The following is a 25,387-nucleotide window of genomic DNA, read 5'->3' as shown; positions in this document are numbered from 1 at the left end:
AATAGTTATGAATGGAAGAGCTAAGAGAAGGTGAAAGATCTTGTATTTTCAAAGGCAAGTTTACTATGAAGGAGAAGTGAAATAATAGAAGGCTGAACATTTGCTATGAAAAGAAACAGCCCTGCAAAGAAAATAAAAATATTGAACAGGGAAATAGCAGTTGCAGAAATAAGCAATAAATACTATGTAACTAACTGAAATGGAATTTGTTAATATTGTGTTTATTTTAATCCACATGAAACTGCCCATATTTTGATCCCTTTTAATCCACCAAAAAGGCAACTTCACATGATTCAACCTAGTATCAGTAGAGTTTAGATTACTGAAAGATGTCTTTCCAGCATGACTTCACTGTTCATCAACTAAATTCTACCATACTTTTAGAACAGACAAAAACCCAAAACAATTTATATACACCTCATTTGTGATTATAACAGTTCATGTGGGGTAGGTGTGAGATTGATAAGTTTAGTAAAGATCTAAGGTAAGGGGGACAAACTCTGAGAACCAATCATGTTTAATATATCTGTGATTGCAAATCAAGGAATAAGATGTAGAAGCTAAAGTATGGGACAAACAATTTCACTAAAGATACTTCTCCTAACTCAAAAGTAAGTAAACTTTCCCTTTTTTTCTTTCTAATCACTGTATAAAGACATACAGGTAAAATGCTAAACAGTCTTTTACTGACTTATAAATTAGAAATCCCTGTTAATCTAAATTATAAATAATTAAATCACATTTGGTACAGATAGATCTTGTAGAACAGCTGAAAATGGGCAATCATATTTAATGTACATATGACAATCCTCTATTAATAGAATAACTACTTTATCAAACTATTCCTTAACATGGTTAATATTTTTCTACATTTATATGTGCAGTTTGCATTCATGAACTCCTTTAACATGAGAGCTGATGTTTTAGGTATTGTTTCTTTAGTAACACCTAGCATGGTGACTGGCAAATATTAGGCAGTCAAATGTCTGTTGAATTCATCAATGAGTATGAATCATTATTTTTATTCTCAACTTCTAATATTTAATTTTTAAAAAACTGAGTGAGATGCCAGGATACAACATTGAATATGGTAGCCATATGGACAGCTTTAAAGCAAAAACTTAAAAGAAAAGGAAATCTCTATTAAACTACAAAAAGGAAAATGGCTTTACAATATCTGTCAAAATAAATACAAAATGGCTACATATTCAAATAGGTAAGTCCTTTTCCAAGAAAACGAAAAAGTAAAAAACTCTAATGTTTCAATGTAATTTGGCAGGAATATTTAGAAATTTTCAGCAATCACTGCACATTGCTATTGCTAAGACTCTGATTCTGAAAGTTGAAAACCACCAATATTTTAAAAACATTTTTACTAGTCAAAACATACCAAACAATACAAGATTTTTAATGTGACAATGGATTGCCTATTTCACATGTTAAATTGCTCTATGCAGGGAGATTTCACAATCCAGGATCCATAGCCATGTTGTTGTAAGTAGGATTTCAACTTACATTTAGCTTCTTGATAGGAGGCAGACATACACTAGAGAAGAAAAAAAAATGAATTATAGAAAACAGGCAGCATTTAACTTCTGAAAAGTAGCCCCAATACTGCTTCTTTAGCTTGAAATTTTAAAAAGTTAATGAAAGTCTTTTTTAATTCCTATATTTTAATATTTTTGAAGCGAAAAAATTTCCTTCCCAACACTCCTAAAAAGCAATTATTCTTTTTTTTTTTTTTTTCCTCTCAGAGCCAAGGTCTGACTCTGTCATACAGGCTGGAGTATGGTGGCATGATCACTGAATTCCTGGGCTCAAGCCATCTTCCAGCCTCAGCCTCCTGAGTAGCTAGGACTACAGGCATGCACCACCATGCCCCACTATTTTTTTTTTTTATCTTTTGTAGAGACAGGGTCTTGCATGTTGCCCAGGTTGGTCTTGAACTCCGGGCCTCAAGTGGTCCTCCACCTTGGCCTCCCAAACCTCTGGTAGTATAGGCATGAGCCTTCATACCTGGCCAGTTTTTCTTCTTCTTTTTTTTTTTTTTTTTAACATTTTAAATTAAAAGATTAATCAATCTCATTGAAGAAAATTTGAAAAACAGACAAAATATAAAGAAAGAAGCAAAAATTATCAGTAATCACAAAACTCCATGGTGGTAGATACAACTAATGGTGGTAGATAGCCACCATTAATATTTTGGCGAATTTTCGTTTTTTATAAATGAAAACATAAATGAATTTTTAACAAGCTGGTTTTACTGAGATATAATTTACATACCATGAAATTAATTCATTGTTAAGTATATTGTTTGGTGTTTTCTAATGAATTCATAGAGGTATGTAAATATCAGCAGAGTCCAGTTGTGAAACAAATCTCTCACCTCTAAAAAGTTCCACTGTACTCACCTGCAGTCCTGGTGCCAGGACCAGCCCTAAACCCAGACAAACACGAATCTACTTGCTGTCTCTAGAGTTTTACTTTTTCTAAAAAATTCATATAAATTAACACAATAAGGATCCTGTTGTGTCAGGCTTCTTTCAGTTAGCATAAAGTTTTCCAGTTCATTTAGTTTGTTTCATGTATCAGTAGCTTGTTCTTTTTTATTGCTGACCAATATTCCATTGTAGGGGTATAATATTTCATTGCAGGGATATAACACATTTTATGTATGCACCAGCTGATTAACATTTGAATTGCTTCCAGTTTTTGGCTTTTCTGAATAATGCTGTTATAAACATGCACGTAAATACCAGTGGAATTGCTGATTACACATTTACCATCTTAAGAAAATGCCAAACCGTTTTCCAAAGTGGCATTTTCTCATAGTCTGTAGTTTGTATTTTCATTTTCTTAACGATGAATTTTGAAAAGCAAGTATTCTATTTTGGAGTCAAATGATCAATTTTCTTCTTTTATGGGTTATTCTTTTGGTATCATATCTAAGAAATCTTTCCTTAACAATGTAAATGTTTTCTGATTTATATTTAATAATGTAAATATTTTCTCATATTTTATTTGAAAGTTTTATAGTTTTAGCTCTTAAGAGTTAGATCTAAAGTCCACTTTGAGTTAATTTTTGTGTATGATTGACATAAAGATCTAAGTTAATTTTTTGTTTTACCCACATATATCCCACCATTTTAGCATTATTTGTTGAAAAATGATTCTCCCATAGAATTGGCACTTTTGTACAAAAACAATTGATCATATGTGTATAGGTTTATTTCTGCTCCACTGATCTATATGTCTATTGTTATATCAATACATTGTCTTAATTACTATAGCCTTATTGTAAGTTTTCTAACTTGGTTCTTTTTCAAAATTCTTTTGGCTCTTAAATGTCCTTTGGATTGCACTGGGCACGGTGGCTCATGCCTGTAATCCCAGCACTTTGGTGGGTAGAGTACTTGGGGTCAGAAGTTCGAGACCAGCCTGGCCAACATGGTGAAACCCCATCTCTACTAAAAATACAAAAAATTAGCTTGGCGTGGTGGCGGGCACCTGTAATGCCAGCTACTCGGGAGGCAGGAGAATCACTTGAACCCGGAAGGCGGAGGTTGCAGTGAGCCAAGATCATGCTGTCACACTCCAGCCTGGGTGACAGAGCAAGACTCTGCCTCAAAAAAATTTAAAAAAAAGCCTTTGGATTTCCATATCAATTTCACAATCAGCTTGTCAATTTCTACACAAAAGCCTGCTGGAACTTTAATTTTGCTTTGAAGCTATAAATTAATTTGGAGAGAAGTGACATCCTAACAATACTGTTTTCCAGTGCATTATGATGGTACATCTCTCCATTTACTTAGGTCTCCTTCAATTTCTCTCATCTATGTTTCATCATTTCCAGTGTACAGGTCTTGCATTTCTTTTAAATTTATTCCTCTGTGTTCACACACGAACACACACACACACAAAAGTACACATTTGGTGCTACTGTGGATGAAGCTGCTTTCTCAATTTTTTGAGCATTCATTCCTTGTATAGAAACAATTTATTTTTCTACATTGCTCTTATATCTCGTGACCTTGCTAAAGTCACATATGATCCAGTTGTTTGTTTTTGGTAGTTGCCAAACAATATTTTACCTACAAGATACAATTTAGGAAAAAAAAATTTCTTCATCCTTTACAGTATAGGTACCTTTTTACCTCTTTTTCTTGCCTTGCTGCATTGGCTAGGACCTACAGAACAGTGCTGAATACGTGCTGAGAGCACACATTCTCGCCTTCTTCCCCAATCTTAAGTAGGGAAAGGAGTTATTCAGTCTTTTAACTATTAAGCAGAATGTCAATGGTAGGCTCTTCATTGATGCCCTTTATGAACGTGAGGAAGTTCACTTCTATTCCTTGTTTGTTCAGTGTTTTTATTGTGAATGGGTGCTGGACTTTGTCAAATGCATTTTGTATGTCTTTTGAGATTATACAAATTTTAAACTTGAATTTATTCATATGGTGTGTTACATAAAGTAATTTTCTGATCTCAAATCAACCTTGCATTACTGGTATAAACCTTCTTGGTTGTGGAGTATAATCCTTTTTGTATGTTGCTGGATTTGGTTTGTCAATATCTTGCTAAGGATTTTCACATTTATTTTCATGAGAGAGACTGGTTTGTAGTTTTCATTTCTTGTAATGTTTTCTGGCCCACTTTTGGTATCAGGGTAACACTGGACTTGTAAAATGAGTAGAGAAGCATTTTCTCCTCCATTTTCTGAAAGAGCTTTTGTAGGATTTGTATTATAGTTTGCTTATATGTTTGACAGAATTCACCAGTGAAGTCATACATGTGTCTGAGATTTTCTTTAGGAAAATAATTTAATTGGTAATTCGATCTCTTAAGTTTTATTTGGATATTCTATTTTTGAGTCAGTTTTTATGAGTTGTGTCTTTCTAGGAATATGTCCATTTCATCTAACTTGTTTGTTGACAAACAGTTGTTCATAATCCCTTATAATAATTTTAAGCTTCTTAAGGTCTGCAGTGATGACCATTTTTTTTAAATTCCAAATTTTGATAATTTCTGTTACCTGTTATTTTTTCTTGGTTAATCTAGCTAAAGGATTACCAAGTTTAATTTTTTAATGAACCAGATTTAGATTTTTTCCTATTTTTTTTCTATTTTCAATTTCACTGATTTCTATTCTGATTCATCACATTTTATTATTTCCTTCCTTCTACTTACTTTGGTTCTGATTTGCTCTTCTTATTCTGGCTTCTTGAGCTGGAAGCTCAAATAACTGATTTTAAGATTCTTTTCTAATATAAGCATTTAAAGCTATACATGTCTAAGTACTTATTTATATAGTCATTCCTTGGTGTCCATGGGGAATTGGTTCCAGGACCCTCTAGAAATATCAAAATCTGCAGATGCTCAAGTCCCTTATATAAAATGGCATGGTATTTGCATATAACCTAGGGACGTTCTCTCATATTCATTAAATCATGTCTAGATTATTTATAATATCTAATACAATATAAATTCAATGTAAATAGTTGTTATACTGTATTTTATTTGTATTATTTTTATTTTTGTATTTTTTTTAAACTTTTCCTTCCTCCCTACCCCAAATATTTTCGATCCATAGTTGGCTGAATCTGAGGATGCATAACTTATGGCTACAAATGGCCACCTGTATTCCATAAATTTTAATATATAACATTTCACTTTCACTTAGTTCAAGATATTTCTTAGTTTTCCTAACAATTTTTTCCTTGAACCATGAGTTATTCGGAGGCAAGTTAACTTCCAAATATATAGCAGTTTCTCATATTTCATTCTGTTCTTGATTTCTAATTTAATTCCATAGTGGTTAGAACATACTTGGCATGATTTTAATCCTTTTAAGATTACTGAGACTTGCTTTATGACCCTATGCTGAAGAATGCTGCATGTGGGCTTGGAAAGAACATATATTCTACTATTGTATAGAGTGTTTTCTACAGGTCAGTGAGTTTTGATTAGTTGGTAGTGTTTATCCTATATTTTTACCGATTTTCTGTGGAGTTTTTCTACCAGTTACTGACAAAGGAGAATTAAAACCAACTACAGTTGCTGAATTGTCTATTTTACTTCACAACTCTGTCAGATTTTGCTTGTATATTTTAGGGCTTTGTCGTTACACCAACGTACACATATCTTTGTAATGTATTGACCTTTTTACCACTGTAAGATGTTGCTCTTTGTCTCCAGCAATATTTCTCCTCTTCATGTATATTTAATATTAATATAAATATTCCAGCTGTCTTATTATTTATATGATATGTCTTCTTTCATCCTTATAACTTGCAATTTATTTGAGACTGAATTGAAAATCTGTCTGTTGCAGACAGCATATATTTGAATCAGGCTTTTTTTAAACCCAGTCTGACAATCTGTCATTTGACTGGAGCAATTAGTCTACTTTATTGTAATTATTGATATGGTGAATTTATATCTGCCATTTTACTATTTATTTCTCACATCTTATGTCTTTTTACAATTTTTCTGCTTTTACCTTACTGTCCTATAGTTTAAGAAAAATGTTTTACTGAACTATTTTAATCCTTCTGTTGGTATTTTATCAATAATTTTTCATTTATTTTCTTCATGGTTACATTAGGAATTACAATATACCTCTTTACCTTATATATTTGATTTCAGATTCATACTGGCTTATGGTAAAACAGCAACTTTATTTCAATATAGAGCCATTTCTTACCAAATTCTTTGTTATATTGTCATATATATTGCATCTATGTTATAAACTCAACAACACAGTGTTGTTTTAAACAACTTTTTAAAAAGAAAATAAGAGCAAATATATAGACATGCACATATACATACTCATAGGTCTCATGTTTATCCACACAATTATCATTTTCAGTATTTACTATTCCTTCCTGTGGATTTGCTATCATCTGGTACAATTTTTTCCAAGTCTCAAGGACTTTCTTTGGAATTCCATTTAGGGAAGTACTGCTAACAACACATTTTCTTAACATTAGTTTAACCTGTGAATGCTCTTATTTTGCTTTTATTTCTGAAGGATTATTTTCCTGGATACAGAATTCTTGGTTATCAGGAGTTTTCCTTCAGCACCCTGAACCTGCCATTATACTGCCCTTTGGGCCTCCACTGTTTCTTTTATAACAGCTTTGTTAAGATATAATTCACAAGTCAAAAAATTTACCCTTTTAAAGTGTACAATTCAGCTTTCAATGTATTCACTAATTTGTGCAGCCATCACCATTAATTTTAGAACTTCTCCATCAACCCAGAAAGAACTTTGTATCTATTAGCAGTCACTCCTGATTCTTCCTCCTCTAGCGCCTGAAAACCACTAATTTCTGTCTCTATGAATTTGTCTATAATAGACATTTAATATAAATCAAACCACAAGATATGGGGCCTACGCATTCTTTCACTTGACATAATATCTTATTGTATCTGGGCTCTCACTTATATTTCATTGTCTATATGCCAGTACCACACTGTCTTGATTACTGTAGTTTCATAGAAAGTTTTGAAATTAAGAACTATGGGCCGGGTGCGGTGGCTCAAGCCTGTAATCCCAGCACTTTGGGAGGCCGAGATGGGTGGATCACGAGGTCAGGAGATCAAGACCATCCTGGCTAACACGGTGAAACTCCGTCTCTACTAAAAAATACAAAAAACTAGCCGGGCAAGGTGGCGGGCGCCTGTAGTCCTAGCTACTCGGGAGGCTGAGGCAGGAGAATGGCATAAACCCGGGAGGCGGAGCTTGCAGTGAGCTGAGATCCGGCCACTGTACTCCAGCCTGGGTGACAGAGCGAGACTCCGTCTCAAAAAAAAAAAGAAAAAAAAAAAAAAAAAGAAATTAAGAACTATATCTTTCAACTTTTTCAATTTTTTTTTTTTTTTGGCTATTTTGGGTTGGCCTCCACTGTTGCTAATAAGAAATCAATGCATTAAGCCTTTGTAAAACTTCTGCCATCTTCTGATCAACTTGTATGTGGAAGGGAATGTACTGAATGTTACAGTCAGCTATCAAGTATCCCTTGGCTTGTACTCTTTGATGGGCTCTCTTGGGTATTCCCTGCACATGAGCATAGTTTTTTAGTCAGCCAGGGAAATATGAAGAATCTACCTCAGCCCTTTCAGGGCTCTCTCATTTTCCAGATCTCCTTGTTAACTTGCTAGTTAGCCTACCACTTGCCTCCAACCAGGATGGCAACCTTGGGCCAGCAAAGTTACCAATTTTCCCCATTTATTTCCTACCAAGTTTGGCATTTAAGCCAACAAAACTGCAAACTTTCATTCCCCTGTCCCAAATCAAGTATACCTCCTCTGAAAGCAAAGCTGCTGCTTTTGGTGGCAGCCTCACTGGGTCAAAAAATTACAGTTCTTGCCATTCAAACCAGCAGAAAGGAAGAAAATGAGAATGAGAAAAGAATGAGAAAATGAATGACAAGAGCCCTGGGCAAGAAGGCCACATACTCCTGTAATTCTTGCTAAAAAAAAAAAATAGCAGTTTTTCTTTTTTCTTTTTTTTTTTTCTTTTTTTTTTTAAGAGAGATAGGGTCTTGCTTTGTCCCCCAGGCTGAAGTGCAGTGGTGTGATTATAGCTCACAGCAGCCTTGAACTCTTGGGCTCAAGTGATCCTCCTACCTCAGCCTCCCAAGTAGCTAGGACTAGAGCTGTGGGCCACCATGTCGGCTAATAATAACAGTTTGTGAGGAATACACACCTTTGAATGTTTTTTCTGTCTTCTGTCAATGTCCAGAGTTGTGAAAGGTTGTGTTTCACAATTTTGTCTGGTTTTCTACTTGTTTTTATAACAATTTACAACTTTTTTATGCCACAAAACCAGAAACAGTCTAGATAAGCTTTTATACTTAAAAATGTGTGATTATATATACACACACCTGTAATTAATGTAACTGCCTTACAGGCTGTGACTATACAGGTTGAGCATTAGGTTGGTAAAATTAAATGACTTTCATATAATGCTATCTCATTATTGGCATTAGGATAGCAAAGCAATTTACATTTAATATTTAATAATGGTAACCTGGAATTATGTTCATGTTGGCCAGGCATGGTGGCTCAAGCCTGTAATCCCAGAACTTTGGGAGGCCGAGGCAGGCGGATCACCTGAGGTGAGGAGTTCGAGACCAGCCTGGCCAACATGGCAAAACCCCGTCTCTACTGAAAGTACAAAAATTAGCCTGGCATGGTGGTGTGCACCTGTAATCTCAGCTACTCAGGAGGCTGAGGCGGGAAAATTGCTTGAACCTGGGAGGCAGAGGTTGCAGTGAGCCAAGATTGTGCCATTGTACTCTAGCCTGGACAACAGAGTGAGACTCCATATCAAAAAAAAAAAAAAAAAGAGAGAGATGTTCATGTCATTATCACAAAGAAAGAAAAAGTAGATTAAAATATACCATACCCAATATGGTCTTATTTTTAAACAGACACATATACAAATACGTATATATGAGAAGGAACTGAAATAACATGCTCACATTAAAAGACTGAGTATTAACTTCGAATAGTAAGTGGGATTACAAGTATCAATAATATTTTTTTCTGTACTTTAAAAACTTTTTCAAATTTTTGACTTAAACTTACATTATGTTTATGTAAAAAATATTTTGGAAGAGAGAAAAAGGCTGTGTACATTGCCTACTAAATCAGATTCAAATCAGATGCTGAAATTAAAGTTTTTTCACAACTTTAAAATAGAAAAATTCATGTATCTTAAAAATGTATTATTTTAGAATACTTAACATTCTACAGTTAATACAATTAATACCAAATGCAGAATAAATTTTATTAACATTTTGTTTCTCTGGTATGACATAGCAGGTTTTCAGTGCTATGTAACTTACACTGTCAGAATAAGTATATACCATACTAAAATGGCTACTTTAAATGCCAATACTTATTTACATATCTAATTTCTGACATGTTCATTTAAAAACCAGTTTTACCGTTACATGGTAATATCTTATATTCAGGAAGTATTCAATAAACTTTTGTTAAGGAGATTCATTTTAAAATGACCACATTAATGTCTTAAATTTTATTCCTATGATAACTTTATTCCTTTAAGGACTTACCTTGGCTGCATGATATGTACCGGCTTCAAGTAATTCTTTTTTAGCTTCTTTGGCAAGCAGGTTAAACCGACTTAACATTGCAGCCTTACAAAGCCGACTTGCCATTGACATACCACTTTTAAATGGGGAACTAAGCAGAGAGAAATAAAATTTTTTTTTATTTCTTTTTCAGTAATTTATGTCGGCAATTGTACTGATTAAAATCAACATGTATCTACAAAATATTTCTTGATTATTTGCAATATACATAGTGAACTGTTTTTTACATAAGAGGCATTCTTAATATTTACTTTCTGAAGTAAATTTCTTACATTACGTTTTAAATTATTTAGTATTGCATCAAAAATTAATGCAGAAGATAGACCTTGGAACATTTCTATTGTATGAAACAAAATTAATCTATGATGATACAGATTAAACAGTGGTTCTATAAGGGATTGACTGGAAGTGGGCATCGAAATACTTTCTGCATTTTGACTAAAATGATGGTTACATAGGTATATGAATATACCAAAATTAATGAAATCGTACAATCTATTTTGTATTTCACTGCAAGAAGTTTTGGCTCAATAAAAGCGTAACATATACACATAACCTATTTCACAACCCTTCGTGTGTGTGTATATTATGTGCATGTAGATGTGTAATTTGGGTTTCTAATGAAAGTGGGTCCACAGATCATGAACCTTTTTGCTACTGTAACTTTTCCCCTTCATTGTATCTTCTCATTAGTTGTTCTTAGGATAGATAACAAAAACAGTCAAAATCCTTCATTCCTCCTAGTTTCCAGTTATTTGCAATGTGACTTTTCAGATCCTCACATCAATAGCCATGGCTGATTTTTGCTTCCCTTGAATTTTACTAGTCTTGTGATTTGTTTTAGCAAACAGAATAGATAGTGTGATAATTCTGAAGCTAGGCCTGGAGATGCCTTGGTTCTTATTTTCTTGGCACTGCTGCCTCTCCCATGTGACCCTGCTAGGACTAGCCTATTAGAGGGTAAGTGAACACAAGGTAAGATCAGCTCACCTGACCTTTAGTTGACTAACAGTTGACCCCAGATGTGTGGGAGAGCCCAAGAAAATCCAGAAAAACCATTCAGCTGACTCAAGAACTTCCAAGTAGTAATAATAAATAGTTGTTTTAAACAACTAAGTTTTGAGGTGGTTTATACATAGCAACAGCTAACATACACTCATGTGTACAAAATCTATTTGATTTCTACATATTAATTTCCCACCATGATACTTTTGTTGCAGTGGTTTTGATAATTTCTTGATTTTTGGATATAAATACCATCTTCAAAGAGTGATAATTGTTACATAACTCCTTCTTTCCAATATTTTCTCTCTCATTTCCCTTGTCCAAATGTATTAATGCCTCCAGCAAAATGTTGAGTAACAGCAGTAACAGTAAATAATGCCTTACTCTGAATGTTAGTGGGAATGCCTCTGACATTTTATCAATCATGATAATATTTTTGGACTAATAAAGATATACTTTATCCTGTAAAAAGATACTACCTAGCTATTCCTTTTTATTGAATATCTTCATCTAGAATAGTTCAAGAGCTAAATTATTTATACACTTTCTTAGAATTTATAGAGATAAACATCTGGTATTTTCCCTAGATTAATTAATATAACATTTTTTTTTTTTTTTTTTTTGAGACGGAGTCATGCTCTGTCACCCAGGCTGGAGTGCAGTGGCCAGATCTCAGCTCACTGCAAGCTCCGCCTCCCGGGTACACGCCATTCTCCTGCCTCAGCCTCCCAAGTAGCTGGGACTACAGGCGCCCGCCACTTCGCCCGGCTAGTTTTTTGTATTTTTTAGTAGAGACAGGGTTTCACCGTGTTAGCCAGGATGGTCTCGATCTCCTGACCTCATGATCCGCCCGTCTCGGCCTCCCAAAGTGCTGGGATTACAGGCTTGAGCCACCGCGCCCGGCCAATATAACATATTAATAAGAGTTTCTAGTCTAGTGTTATTTCTATTATGTTACTATCTTTGAATTCCTAGAAAAAATGCCAATTGGTGTTACTGTATAAAATATATTATTGCAATGTGCTGCTAAATTCTGCTCCCTGATCTTTTATATAGCAGTTTTTCTTGGATATAAATGAGTTTGGTCTGTAATTTTGTGTGGTGGAGAGAAGGAGCAGCAATTTTTTTTTGTAAACTTTTAAGTTCAGGGGTACATGTGCAGGTTTTTTTATATAGATAAATGTGTGTCATAGGGGTTTGTTATACAGTCTATTTCATCACCCAGATATTAAGCCTAGTACGCATTAGTTATTTTTCCTGACCGTCTCCCTCCTCCCACTCTCCACCATCTGAAAGGCCTCAGTGTGCGTTGTTCCCCTCTATGTGTCCATGTGTTCTCGTCTAGCTCCTACTTATAACAGAACACGTGGGATTTGGTATTCTGTTCCTGTGTTCGTTTGCTAAGGACAGTGGCCTCCAGCTCCATCCATGGCCCTGCAGAGGACATTATCTCATTCTCTTTTATGTCTGCATAGTATTCCATGATGTATATGTACCACATTTTCTATATCCAGTCTATCATTGATGGACATTTGGAATTATTCCATGTCTTGGCTACTGTGAGTAGCGGTGCAATGAGCATACGCATGCATGTGTCTTTATACCAGAATGATTTATATTCCTTTGGGTATATACCCAGTAATGGGATTGCTAGGTCAAATGGTATTTCCATCCTTAGGTCTCTGAGGAATTGCCACACTGTTTTCCACAACAGTTGAACTAATTTACACTTCCACCAACAGTGTATATGTGTTCCTTTGTCTCCACAACCTCACCAGCATCTGTTGACTTTTTAATAGCCATTCTGATTGGTGTGAGACAGTATCTCATTGTGGCTTTGATTAGCAATTTTAAAAAATCAGATTTAAGTATCAATCATATACTTGTTTCATAAAAGTATTTGGATGCTTTCCATCTTTTTGGATAGCACTGGAATTATCTGCTTTTTAAAGGTTTAGAAAAAAAACCTCTGAACTACCTCAGAATGGTACTTTGAGGAACAGTTAAGGTACCTTCTTGGTAACTTTCTCATGAAAATAACATTTATATTTTTCCTCCTTCTATATATAAGTTTTACAAGTAATGTTTTCCTAGAAATTTGCCCATTTCATTCAGGTTTTAAAATATATTTGTGTGGTTACCCAAAATAGCTTATGATCCTCTTGTTTTTATATGAGATTGGTGATTTTTCTTATCAGCTTTTTATAAGTAATTTTGCCTTTTTCTGTTTTTTTAAAGCTCTTTTCTTTATATTTCTAAATTATTTCTATCATTTATTGTTATATGCATTTAAGGCTCTGACTTTTCTATTCAGCTTTGTTTAAACTGTATAACCTACAAATTCTGATGTGTAATATTTTCAATATCCCTATTTTCTAAATATTCTGCAATCTCAGTTTATATTTCCCCTTTGAGCTAGGAGTCAGAATTTTTCCAGTAAAAGCAGTTCCTAGTATTCCGAGTTTGTTATTCACAGTTTTATCTCATCATAATCAGAGAATATGTCTACATTGCTTCTACTTTTTGGAATTTGTTATTTTCTTTGTGGTTTAACACACAGCTTTTTGTTAGTGCTCTATAGTTTCTTGAGGACTAGGTACATTTTCTATTTTTAAGATGCAGAGTTTAAAGTAATGAAATCTACCTTACTGTTATTTAAAATGGCTATATTCTTGTTTACTTGTTTACTGTTTTGTCCACCTGATCTACCATGAACTGAAAGAGGTGAATTGTTGTCTCTACTAGTAGTGTGTTTCTACGTTTCCTTTCCTCGTCTTCTATAATTTCTGCTTTGTGAATGTGGCTATGTCACTTTCGGCTAAACATTCTTCTGTCCTCCGTATGAATTATACTGTTTATATTGCTAAGGTTTTTTTTTTTTGTTTGTTTGTTTTTTTTTAAGATGGAGTCTTGCTTTGTTGCTCAGGCTGGAGTGCAATGGTGCGATCTCAGCTCACTGAAACCTCTCCCTCCTGGTTTCAAGTGATTCTCCCTGTCTCAGCCTCCCAAATAGCTGGGATTACAGGCACCTGCCACCATGCCCAGCTAATCTTTTGTATTTTTAGTAGAGATGGAGTTTTGCCATATTGGTCAGGCTGGTCTCAAACTCCTGACCTCAGGTGATCTGCCCGCCTTGGCCTCCCAAAGTCTTGGGGTTATAGGCGTGAGCCACTGCACCCGGCCTCTGCTTTCTTTTCATTTGTAATTACTTGGCAAGTATTTGGCCGTAAAAAATGTTAAGCTCATTTTACACAGTTTCATCTTTGTTATGCCATTATTTTATGTTTTCAGTAAGTAATTTTTTAATGTCTTTCATAGAAGACTTGTTTGTATGTTTAGTTGAGTCTGTTATTAATAGTAAAGCACTTGTTTATGCTGGCCTAAGTCATTTGATAAAAGTGTAATTCATCCTAGTTAAAACATCAGTATTATGCTTAACTGAGTTCCTACTAAGAAATGTTTATGGGTTTGTCTGTTTTGTTTTTCTTTTTTTCTTTTTCCTTTTTGGGATAGGGTCTCGCTCTGTTGCCCAGGCTGGAGTGCAGTGATGTAGTCATAGCTCACTGCAGCCTCAAACTCCTAGGTTCAAGTGATCCTCCTGTCTCAGCCTCCTAAGTAGCTGGAACTCCAGGTATGCACTCCCACTCCTGGTTAATACTTTTTATTTTTTATATAAAAGACTGAGTGTCTCACTATGTTTCCCAGATTGGTCTTGAACTCTTGGTTTCAAGCCATGCTCCTGCCTCAGCCTCCCAAACTGCTAGGATTACAAGTATGAGCCTTCTTGACTGCTAAGAAACATTTGTATGTGGTCTTCATTTAAATTTGTCCTTCACAAAGAAAGCAATTTTAAGCATTTAAATTTTTAACATTATTCACTGCCTCATTACAAATGTATGTTCACACTAAAAGAAGAGTTTTACTGAATAATCAATGGCAGAGACATTATGAAGAAATGTCTAGAAGGCACAGAGCATCATAGTTAAGAACAAGGGCTTTGAAAATAAAATGTCTCGGTCAGAATCCAAGCTGTGTCATTAACTACTTGGGTAACCTTAGGCAAGATATTTAACCTAGCTTGTGTCTCAGAAACTGTAAAGAATAAATAAATAAATAAATAAATAAATAAATAAATAAATAAATAAATAAAATCACTCAACCTACAGGGTTATTATAAGAAGACAGTATAACACAGCACCATAGTTCTTACACGTAAGAGTACCTAAGTAATATTTGGAAGAGTATATAAAAAATATAATTCCTGAGCCCCATATTCAAAGTCAGATTCAGTAGAAGAAATTGAATTTCTAAAAAATTTACATGATTCTAATACTAAAGGTATTAAATTACAGTTGGAGAAACATAGGTTATGGTGCCAGATTCCTTGGGTTTGAATGGTGACTCTGCCATTTAGTATGTATTTCAGTAAGCTATATAACTTCTCCACGTCTGTCTTCTCATCAGAAAAAAAATATTAAAATATTAAAATTTTTAAAATTAGTACAACACCTGCAACATAGTCACACTCAACTAATGATAATAATTATTGTTCAGACTTCAATAAATGGTATCCAAAAGAGTTAGAATAAAAACTGCAATAAATGTCTTCTTTTGCTTAAGTAATATATGGTTTAAAGAAATTAGTAATTTTAACCTTTCAGTGATCTTCCCACTCAGGCCATCCACAATCTCCAAAGAAACATCTCCTTGTGCCCAATTCAGACTCAGAAATTTGTATTCCAAGTTCATCTGAAGTGGATATGCAGAGGGTACTAAACTAATATGAGGTCTGTTGACTAAGTAAAACATTGGAAGTTTTGAAGTGAGTGCATCATCAACACGTTGCTTTATAGCGATTTCTAAGCCTCTGGTATCACTGCAATTCCCATCACCTAGAAAGCAAAAAGAAAACACTCAAGTTCAATATTAAAAGACCATTCCAAAATTTAAAAATAAATGAAATGATTGGAAATCATCCAAAGCCCATTTCTCTATCCTTTATCTTTCAACCTTCCCTTTCCTAGTTCTATTCTCTTAGCATCTACTCCATATTCTTAACTAGAACCAGAACAAGGTAATAACAGATTTTCCATTTTAAAAAAGACTCTGATACAGAAAATAATGAAAAGTCCCTCTACGGAGCATTAGCAAAGAGCCACAGCTGCTCAGAAACTGGTACTTTTGTACTGACTCAGAAAGAAATCTGGTACGTCCAGATTTGTCGACTGCATTATATCCTGATTTCTTGCAAGTGCAGTTGACAAATCTGGATGAGAAACAATTGGTGAAAGGGAGTCATTTTCAAACATCTAAGGGCCACAAATTTTAACTTCTCCAATACCACAATGCTTCAATTTCACAACACAAAATAATTTAAAGAATGACCATTTCTGGTTAAAATTGTGCCAATACCAAAAGCTTTGAATTCTCAGTCATAATAATTATTGAAGGAGAAATCTCAAAAAGATGCAATGTTACTACTAAAAAACAGTAAGCTGCATCAAACTTAAAATGGAAGTTAGGAAGCAGTCATTCTTATTTAAAAAACAGTTATTCTAAAGCATATCTCTTTCTTTCTCAGAAGGTCAGAAGTTCTTGCAACAGAATCTTTGTAAACTACTGGACATATTTCACAAATGAAGTTTTGTGTCCTTATCATTAAAATTGTTGAGATGGTTACTAGGGCTGCATTATGACTATCTGGGCACTAGAAAATGATGTAAAAAGGACACGTACTGCTTTTGGCATCCTTTTTCTAAACACTTCCTTAAGTGTTTATCAAGAGTGACAAATGATCAAGACAAATGAAGAGTGACAAAAGAAAACTAATCAAATAAAAAATATACTTGGGCACAGAATAAAAGTTGGAAAATATAAGGTGTGAGGAATATTTAATGTATCTACAATGAACAGTAGATAATAAGGATTTTTAAAAAGCCTAATGTATTTATTACACTCTGCAATGAAATAATGACAGTGACATACCAAAAAAAAAAAAAAAAAAAGACATTTGGAAAAAGGAAGAAAAAAAAAAAACCTGTAAGTCAAACTCCTCATGAAATGCTTTAAACATCAAATTGTTTACCTAGATGCTTTAATGGGAAGTATAAAACCTAATATAATAGAAAAAAAGTTTACAAATATTTTAAATTTTACTTTTCCCTTCATATATGTGTGCACTAATAATTTACTATATCTGAGGTATGATTTCAATATATCTTGAGGCTCAATCTTGTTCCTAGAAAATAAATCTCTAAAAGTATGCAATATAATTGAAAAATTTTGATTTGATTCATTCAAAAGGATCTGAAATAACATGAAACTCCAAGGTTAAAGTCAAAGGTTAAATCTAATCAAACACTATAGAAGACCTGACCTGACAATAATTCATATATATATATATAGATATATATATATAGATACATATATATAGATAGATAGATAGATAGATACATATATATATATATATATATATCTCTCTCCAAAATCTATCAAAAGCAGCAGCATGAAAAGTTATGAAAACTGGGGTGGAATTCAGGCTCTACCACTAAGCAAACTGACAGACTTTAGGCAAGTATTTTATTAACATTGTGAATGTGATCGGAAAAAGAAAAGAAAAAAGGAAAGGACTGAATAAGAGATTCCCTAAGGTTATCAGCTGCTTCTTAAAAGTCCACAAACTGTATTTAAAATGGATTTCTTCACTAGGAAGGATTCTCTACACTTCAATTATACAAATCAAATTAGTACATGAAAAGGACCTCTAGATGGAAATAACTTCTGGACAAACATTTTTGAAGTACTTAGGCAGAAAAATTCATTGTAATAGGGGTTACCAAATTTGCAAGATATATTGTAAAAAGCTTGAGAATGAATACAAATCTAGCTATTTTTTAATAGTCAAGAAAGAGAATTTTTTTCCAGATTACTCTGGATAATTTTCTATTTAAATATAGTAAATGCCCTTTTAATGCAAGCCTAGATCCCATGTTTTAAATTTAAAAATTCCACCACCATAAAATGACAAAATGAGTATCTACAGAATATCCACAGCATAAAATTTGTTTCTGCAAACTTTTTGAAAAGTAAAATAACGCTTTAAAATAATGTTGGGGTACAGAAAACTCCTCAAAATATGAAACTTCAGCATGCTGAGTGCTTCGAAAATTGAAAGGCCTCAGAAATAAGCTCCACAGCCAAGGTTTTTCTCTGATCTTTCCCTCATCTCCCTGTGTCACTGATCTTTCCCAAAGCACCAGAAGGAGCTCTTTCTGGAATTTCCTTATCCAGCTGGATGGTCACTACAACTTAAACGGTATCTTTATCCCACAATCTCTGCCTCCCACCTTTGGGATTCATTCATTCTCCCTGATAATTTATCATGAAACCAATAGCTCTACAAAACAGCAGATATGTGTTTTGACCTTAAAGTTTCATATATGCAAAAACTAATTTTATACTGATAAGTACAGAGGATTTGCTTAGTGAGCAAGAGGCCCAGGAGGTTATGAAATCTCACTCACCAACTAGTATACTGCTGATGTAAACTGGCTGTATAAAATGACTCAGCAATGCTCCCTGTACACCAAGCACTTCCCATCTGGTCAATTTGTCACTTGAGGACATACTGCTTATTCTATTAACACCATCTTTAGGACAGTAAACAGTCAGATAAATTTTGCCTTCAACAGCCACGTGGAGACAGAGTTCTTCATTGGCTTCAAATGCAGATATAGAATGTGGATTAAGACGTCTAGAGAAAGAAAAGAAAGTTTCTTCCTTTAAAAAACAAAGGTGACAGAACAAAATCTACCTGTACCTAAGAACTGTTCTCTAACATGTTTAACTTCCCAGTGTACATTTAATTCCAGTAACAGAAACAGATGCAAGAAAGCAACGCAGGAATGGAGTGCCTTCATTCCACAATAGTAATATAAAACAGAAATGAACCACATTTAGAGCCTCCAATAGAGATATTTTTCATATTATTACCATTTCATGTCCCTTAAAATTCAAAGAAACACTAATTTTTATCCCTATCATAGTTTGTGAATTAGTTCCTTCCTCTGTATGAAATTTTTTTAAAACTACAAAATGAAAGAATGAAAAAAAGGAAAACTATTTTTCTTTGTCATCTTCATTAAAAATGCAAAATTATTTTTCTTTAAGTTTCTTTCTAGAGAACCCTGACCTCATTTTCAAAGGTGTTACTAGAGGGATATTTTTAAAAATATTACCTATGGTTACTTACCATTAGATGGTCAGACTTAAGGTGACTTTTACCGTCTTCTTTGTTCTTGTTTGTACTGTTTAAATGTTATGCTACCTGATATTCATTCATCAAAGCAATAATATTTTGGCCACAGGTTAAAGTTTTTCTTAACTCTCGTATTTGTATGTGAGTAGTGCACAAATCCACACTTCCTAAAGTTTATGAGGTCTTCAAAGTAGAAAGGAGCAGAAGTTTTTTTTACTAGCATAGCAAAAAAAGTGGTGAAGTACATGCAACTTTTAGGTACAGGTTGAGTGTTGCTTATCTAAAATGCTTGGAACTAGAAGTGTTTCAGATTTTGGTTTCTTCACACTGGAATATTTGCTTTACACATACCAGTTGAACAGAAATCCAAAAATCTGAAATATGAAATGCTCCAATGAGAATTTCCTTTGAGCGTTATGTCAGTGCTCAAAAAGTTTCTGATTTTGGAGCATTTTGAATCTCAGACTTTTGGATTTGGGAAGCTCAACCTGTAGAAGTAATAGATTAGATTGAGGGGAAAAGGATTTGGGGTCTCCTGCAGGCCACAAATAACAACTCAAAGCTGAAGAGAAAATATGGGTAATTAGAATTTACATGTTCTATTTGCTGTAGAAAGTCAGATGTGTGGCATGGCCATCCTACTTGCTTTTAAAAACAACTTCTGTAATACTTACAACTGTGACTTAATCTGGGCTGATCCTTTAGGCAACTGGTTCATGTAAAGGCAAATGTTGATATTCTGCTTAAGAGTGAGTAGATTAGAAGTTGGTTCTGTACAAAATATTGATTTTTCCATCATAGCAGGATTTTTGCTGTAGAAGAGCAGAAGTTGTCTGTAAAAGTACCTAAAATAAATGTTATAATTTTGTCAAGTAATAAATTTTATAAAAGATGGATCTCAATGAGCATCGTGTCCATATGTGTCACAAGCAATGTCCTGCGTGTCAAAAGTTTTGACACAGGTAAGAACTCCTAAATTAATCTTAGCTTTATTTAATGAAAAATTAAGGTTCTGGAAAGTTCTTAACTGGAGCCCAGTCTGCCCTGTAACCTAACCTAAAACACCATTCTTTCTCGACTACTCCACTTCTGTTTCACATTAGAGTCTTCCAACTATCATCTTCTGCAAAAGACTCATTTCTCTACTGATTCCTCCCTTCTTCCTCAGACAGTTCTGCTCCCAGTCTCCCAGATGAAGTGCCAACTTTTGGCCTTACTTCTATTTCCCCTTCCCTACCCAAACAAATTACTACAAAAATGACAAAAACTGTGGTCCCTGCTCCTTAATAGTTTTAAAGAAAAAATACAAGAGCATAGGAACAATACAATGAACACCATAAGTTGTATTAAGAAATGAAGCAGATATAGTTACCGATAATTTATTGTATTTCAAAATAACTAAATGAGTGGAACTGGAATGCTCCAAACACAAAGAAATGAAAAATGATTGAGGAGAGGGATATCCCAATTACCCTGACTTGATCATTACACATTTAACGGTTGTATCAAAATATCACATTTACCTTATAAATATGCACAACTATTATATATTCACAATAATCAAAAATTTTAAAATTCAAAATTTTTTTTTTAAAACAGGGAAGCAGATCTCCTGAAAGACTACAACTAATCAAATCAAGGACAAATACTATTTTGCTTATTTAATAAACCATGACTTTAAGATATACTCCCTTGAATCCCATCATCAAAAATATACAGTAAAAATTAAGCAACAGTATGTAAAAATGCCAAGCACAGGAATAAGTAGGAATAACACAAAAGAGGTAGCTTTTAAAGAGGTCAAATAATTCCATAAGCACTGACGGGGGGTGGAGGGCAATGAGATGCATTACCCTCATAGTCTTGCTGAATAACTTTTAGGATTATAGGATTCCTCATTACTAGAGATACAAATTTATATTTTTTCAGGTACACGTATCTAAATTTATTTTAAAATACTCTACTGAAGAAAACACCAACACAAAGAGTGAGAATGCAGAGATTTAACAAGGACAGCAGAATGCTAATAACTGTTGAAGGTGAATGAGAATTTGCTATCCTGTTCTCACTTGAGTGTCTTTGAACACATCCATAAGAGGCTGGGTGCAGTGGCTTACCCCTATAATCCCAGCATTTTGGGAGGCTGAGGGGGGTGGATCAAGACCAGCCTGGCCAACATAGTGAAACCCCGTCTCTACTAAAAATACAAAAAAATAGCTGGGCATGGTGGCAGGTGCCTGTAATCCCAGCTACTTGAGAGGCTGAGGCAGGAGAATTGCTTGAACCTGGGAGGCAGAGGTTGCAGTAAGTGGAGATAGCACCACTGCACTCCAGCCTGGGCAACAGTGCGAGACTCCATCTCAAAAACAAAGAAACAAACAAAAAACAAAAAAAACGCCCAAAACATCCATAAGTTAAATAAAAAGTCATTTTAATGGTTTAAAGAACTAAAACGAATAAGATCTAGTATTTCATGGCACAACAGGATGACAATAGTCAATAATTGTACATTTTAAAATAACTAAACGAGTATAATTGAAATCTTTGTAACACAAGACAAATGCTTGAGTTGACACATACTCCATTTACCCTAAAGTGATTATTGTGCACTGTATCAAAATAGCTTATGCACACTATAAACATATACACTATATACCCACAAAAATTAAAAATAAGAAATTATAAAATTTTAAAAAGAATTCCTAATTTAGTAGGAATAAAGAGGAATTAAAAACAAAAAATAACCAAAAGCTGGTGGATATTATGAGAAATAGCACTCATTTCCCATGTTATATGTTTTCATATGAAGTGACTTGCAAATTCCTTTCTTTCCCACTTGCTATTCATTCCTCTTGTAAAGAACAGAGTGACTGAGTCTGGAAAAAGAAACTAGGCATGCTCACCTAAGCCCTTTTCTCTCTCTCTCTTCAAGATACGCCAGCCTCAAGAATCCCTTATCTATACTCTGCTTTATGGTAAACTTTGCATAATCCTCATGAATGAAAACCTGTTGGTTTCTGGTGCTGTCCTTGGATAAGTATGGCTATTCAGGGGTGAAATAAGACCAAACCTACTGAGTGTGGATCAAAAGCTATACTTTTCAGTAACTTTAGTCATAAAAAAGTGTTATTTTTACCTTTCAAAAAAATATATTGTAGGATTTTTTTTTTTTTTTTTTTTGAGACAAGGTGTTAGTCTATTGCCCATGCTGGAGTACAGTGGAGCAGTCTTGGCTCACTGCAACCTCGATCTTCTGGGCTTAAGCAATCCTCCCACCTCATCCTCCAAAGTAGCTGGGACTACAGTTGCGTGCCACCATACCTGGCTAATTTTACTTTTGTAGAGACTAGGTCCCACAATGTTACCCAGGCTGGTCTCGAACACCTGTACTCCAGCAATCCTCCCACCTTAGCTTCCCAACGTGTTGGCATTACAGGTGAGAGCTACTGTGCCTAGCTGACTGTAGGATTCTTAAAACTGAGTTTGGCCAGGTGCGGTGGCTCACGCCTGTAATCCCAGTACTTCGGGAGGCCAAGGCAGGTGGTCACCTGAGATCATGAGTTTGAGACCAGCCTGACCAACCTGGTGAAACTCTGTCTCTATTAAAACACAAAAAATTAGCCAGGCATGTTGGCGCATGCCTGTGATCCCAGCTACTTGGGAAGTTGAGACAGTAGAATAGCTTGGACCTGGGAGCCAGAGATTGCAGTAAGCAGAGACTGTGCCACTGCACTCCAGCCTGGGCAACAAAAGCAAAACTCCATTTCAAAACAAAACAAAACAACAAAAACTGAGTTCAGGTCTTAATAATAGAAGCCACTAAAATCCACAGGGTAGACATTGGAGTTACTATGATAAATGTTCCAAAGATGACATGGAATTATTCTGATGACTTAGATAAGAATATGTGACATCCTTGGCTCTATGATCAATAAAATTCCATTTGTAAATGAAGGCATTTATATGAAGTTACTTTGGGCTGAGGGCATTCATATTTAATAACATTAATACATGTATTATCTTACCTAAGAAGAGACCTTCTTGCTGTAACAACAGCATGAGTGTCATGCAATACTCTTCCATTTGGCTTAATGTCCTGGCTGTAATTATATTCACCTGTGCCTATAGCTACAACCTCATGCTGTCCAGCTGAAAGAAAAAGGCAGACAGTAGAAGGTTAATTTAACCTCTCTCTTCTCTACGTTCAACTCTTACCTCTATCTCACCATTTTTAATTTAGTAGAATATATTAACTGAAAAGATGAAAAAATAATTCCACAATTTAAAATAAGAGTCTTAGAGTCTTCTAAGAAGCAAAATTAAAAAGTAGTATCTCAATGAAAAAGGCAGATGTTTTATAATACTTCATCTAAACTTTTACCACAATCAACAGAATTACCAAATGTCCTTGGCTTTCAAAAATGGCTTTCTATCTCTTCTACATCTAGATGTATTTGATCTTCTAAGACACTTCATTTGCCATTCTGCTTCTGTCTTAAATTATCTGTATTTAATGCCTCTAATTTATCTATATTTAATGCCTCTAATTTTTCTTAATCCACTCAAACCCTATAAAACAAATTAGTTTCTTTCTTTGTTCTACTGAAGCTGCTTTCTTAAAAACAAACAAACAAAAAAAACCCTATGCTTTTTCCAGCAGCTTTGTTCCATTCACATTTTGCTGTGCCCTGCTTGAAATCTTCTGGAAATTCTATGCTCCAAAAATACACAATTCAAATTGGCAGTCTTTTTTCCTCTCACATTCTAATTAGGCCTTTCCATTGCCCAGTGACTAGATCACTCCTTTTCCCTCCTCATTCTTTCTCTTACTTCAGAAAATCTTGAGTTTTCGTTTTTCAAACAAAGTTCAATTCTACATTCACAACTACCTAATGGATTTTTACTATTAGGCTGGTGCAAAAGTAATTGCAGTTCTTTTTTTTTTTTTGGCACCAACCTAATAATTCAGCAACAATTGCTGAGGTGTTACCAAGTACCGGGCACTAAAGTAGATGTTAGGAATAAAATGTTGAGCAAGACATACCTCCATTAGGCTTACAGCAGAAGAGACAGAAAAAACACTAAACAAACCCCAAAGTGTGATAAGTGCTTTGAGGGAAACAATTATGAGGCTTATGTGAAGATAATGAGAGAAAAGCTTATTTTATGCAGACTAGTTGCAGAATTCTTCCCTAACGAGCTGAAATTTAAGCTTCAGCACCAGCGAGACAAAGGGTATTCTAGTCAAAAGAAGTAACACATGCACACCACCCTGGGCAAAGACAGAAGACTATTTCTCTCCTGGGCAAAGAGAGAAGTATAGCTAATCTAATAAGTAGGGTGAAGGGAATGGTGTAAGATGAAGTTGGAGAAAGAGGTGTTATATAGTACACTATGCTGAGAAGTTTATGGATTTTTACCAAAGAGCTATGGGGAAGCTACTGAAGTAAAAACCAACCTGGATTACATTTCCTTCCTACAAAGCAAACAAAATAATTGACAAAATAAAAAGACAACTTACGGATCAGAAGAAAATATTTGCAAAGCATATCTCCAATAAGGGGTTAATAGCCAAAGTATATATATAACTCCCACAACTCAATAGTAAAAAGCAAGTCACTTGATTTAAAAATGGGAACAGAACCTGAACAGACATTTTCTTTGACAGAAGACATACAAAGAGGTATATGAAAAGGTGCTCAACATTACTAATCACCAGAGAAGTGCAAGTCAAAATCACAATGAGATATTCTCACCCGTTAGGAGGTCTATTATAAAAAAGTCAAAATGTAAGTTTTCACGAGGATGTAGATAAAAACCCTTATACGTTGTTGGCAGAAATGTACATTTTTATAGGCATTGTGGAAAACTATGGAGATTCCTCAACAAAATAAAAATACAACTTGCCATATAATCCAGCAACCCCACTTCTGTGTATATATCCAAAGGAAGTGAAATTAAGATCTGAAGAGGTATCTACACTCCCATGTTCACTGTAGCA

At 34.5% G+C, this 25,387-nt stretch overlaps 1 protein-coding gene across 1 annotated transcript in view; it reads right to left on the bottom strand.

The window, feature by feature from the left end:
- Window positions 1-200: 200 nt before the first annotated feature.
- Window positions 201-25,387, bottom strand: part of ADAD1 (adenosine deaminase domain containing 1) — a 52,262-nt gene continuing 27,075 nt past the window's right edge. Inside the window, exons 6-11 of the mRNA XM_015139170.3 lie at window positions 23,412-23,535; window positions 20,061-20,231; window positions 18,653-18,882; window positions 15,784-16,021; window positions 10,086-10,215; window positions 201-1,546 (exon numbers count right to left, since the gene is read on the bottom strand). Of these exons, the coding sequence (XP_014994656.1) occupies window positions 1,433-1,546; window positions 10,086-10,215; window positions 15,784-16,021; window positions 18,653-18,882; window positions 20,061-20,231; window positions 23,412-23,535 (1,007 nt within the window). The 3' untranslated portion in view covers window positions 201-1,432. The remainder of the gene's footprint in view (window positions 1,547-10,085; window positions 10,216-15,783; window positions 16,022-18,652; window positions 18,883-20,060; window positions 20,232-23,411; window positions 23,536-25,387) is intronic.

The sequence above is a fragment of the Macaca mulatta genome, chromosome 5, assembly GCF_049350105.2.
Source record: "Macaca mulatta isolate MMU2019108-1 chromosome 5, T2T-MMU8v2.0, whole genome shotgun sequence".
Taxonomy (NCBI): Eukaryota; Metazoa; Chordata; class Mammalia; order Primates; family Cercopithecidae; genus Macaca; species Macaca mulatta.
This window is presented reverse-complemented; position numbering and strand designations above follow the sequence as displayed.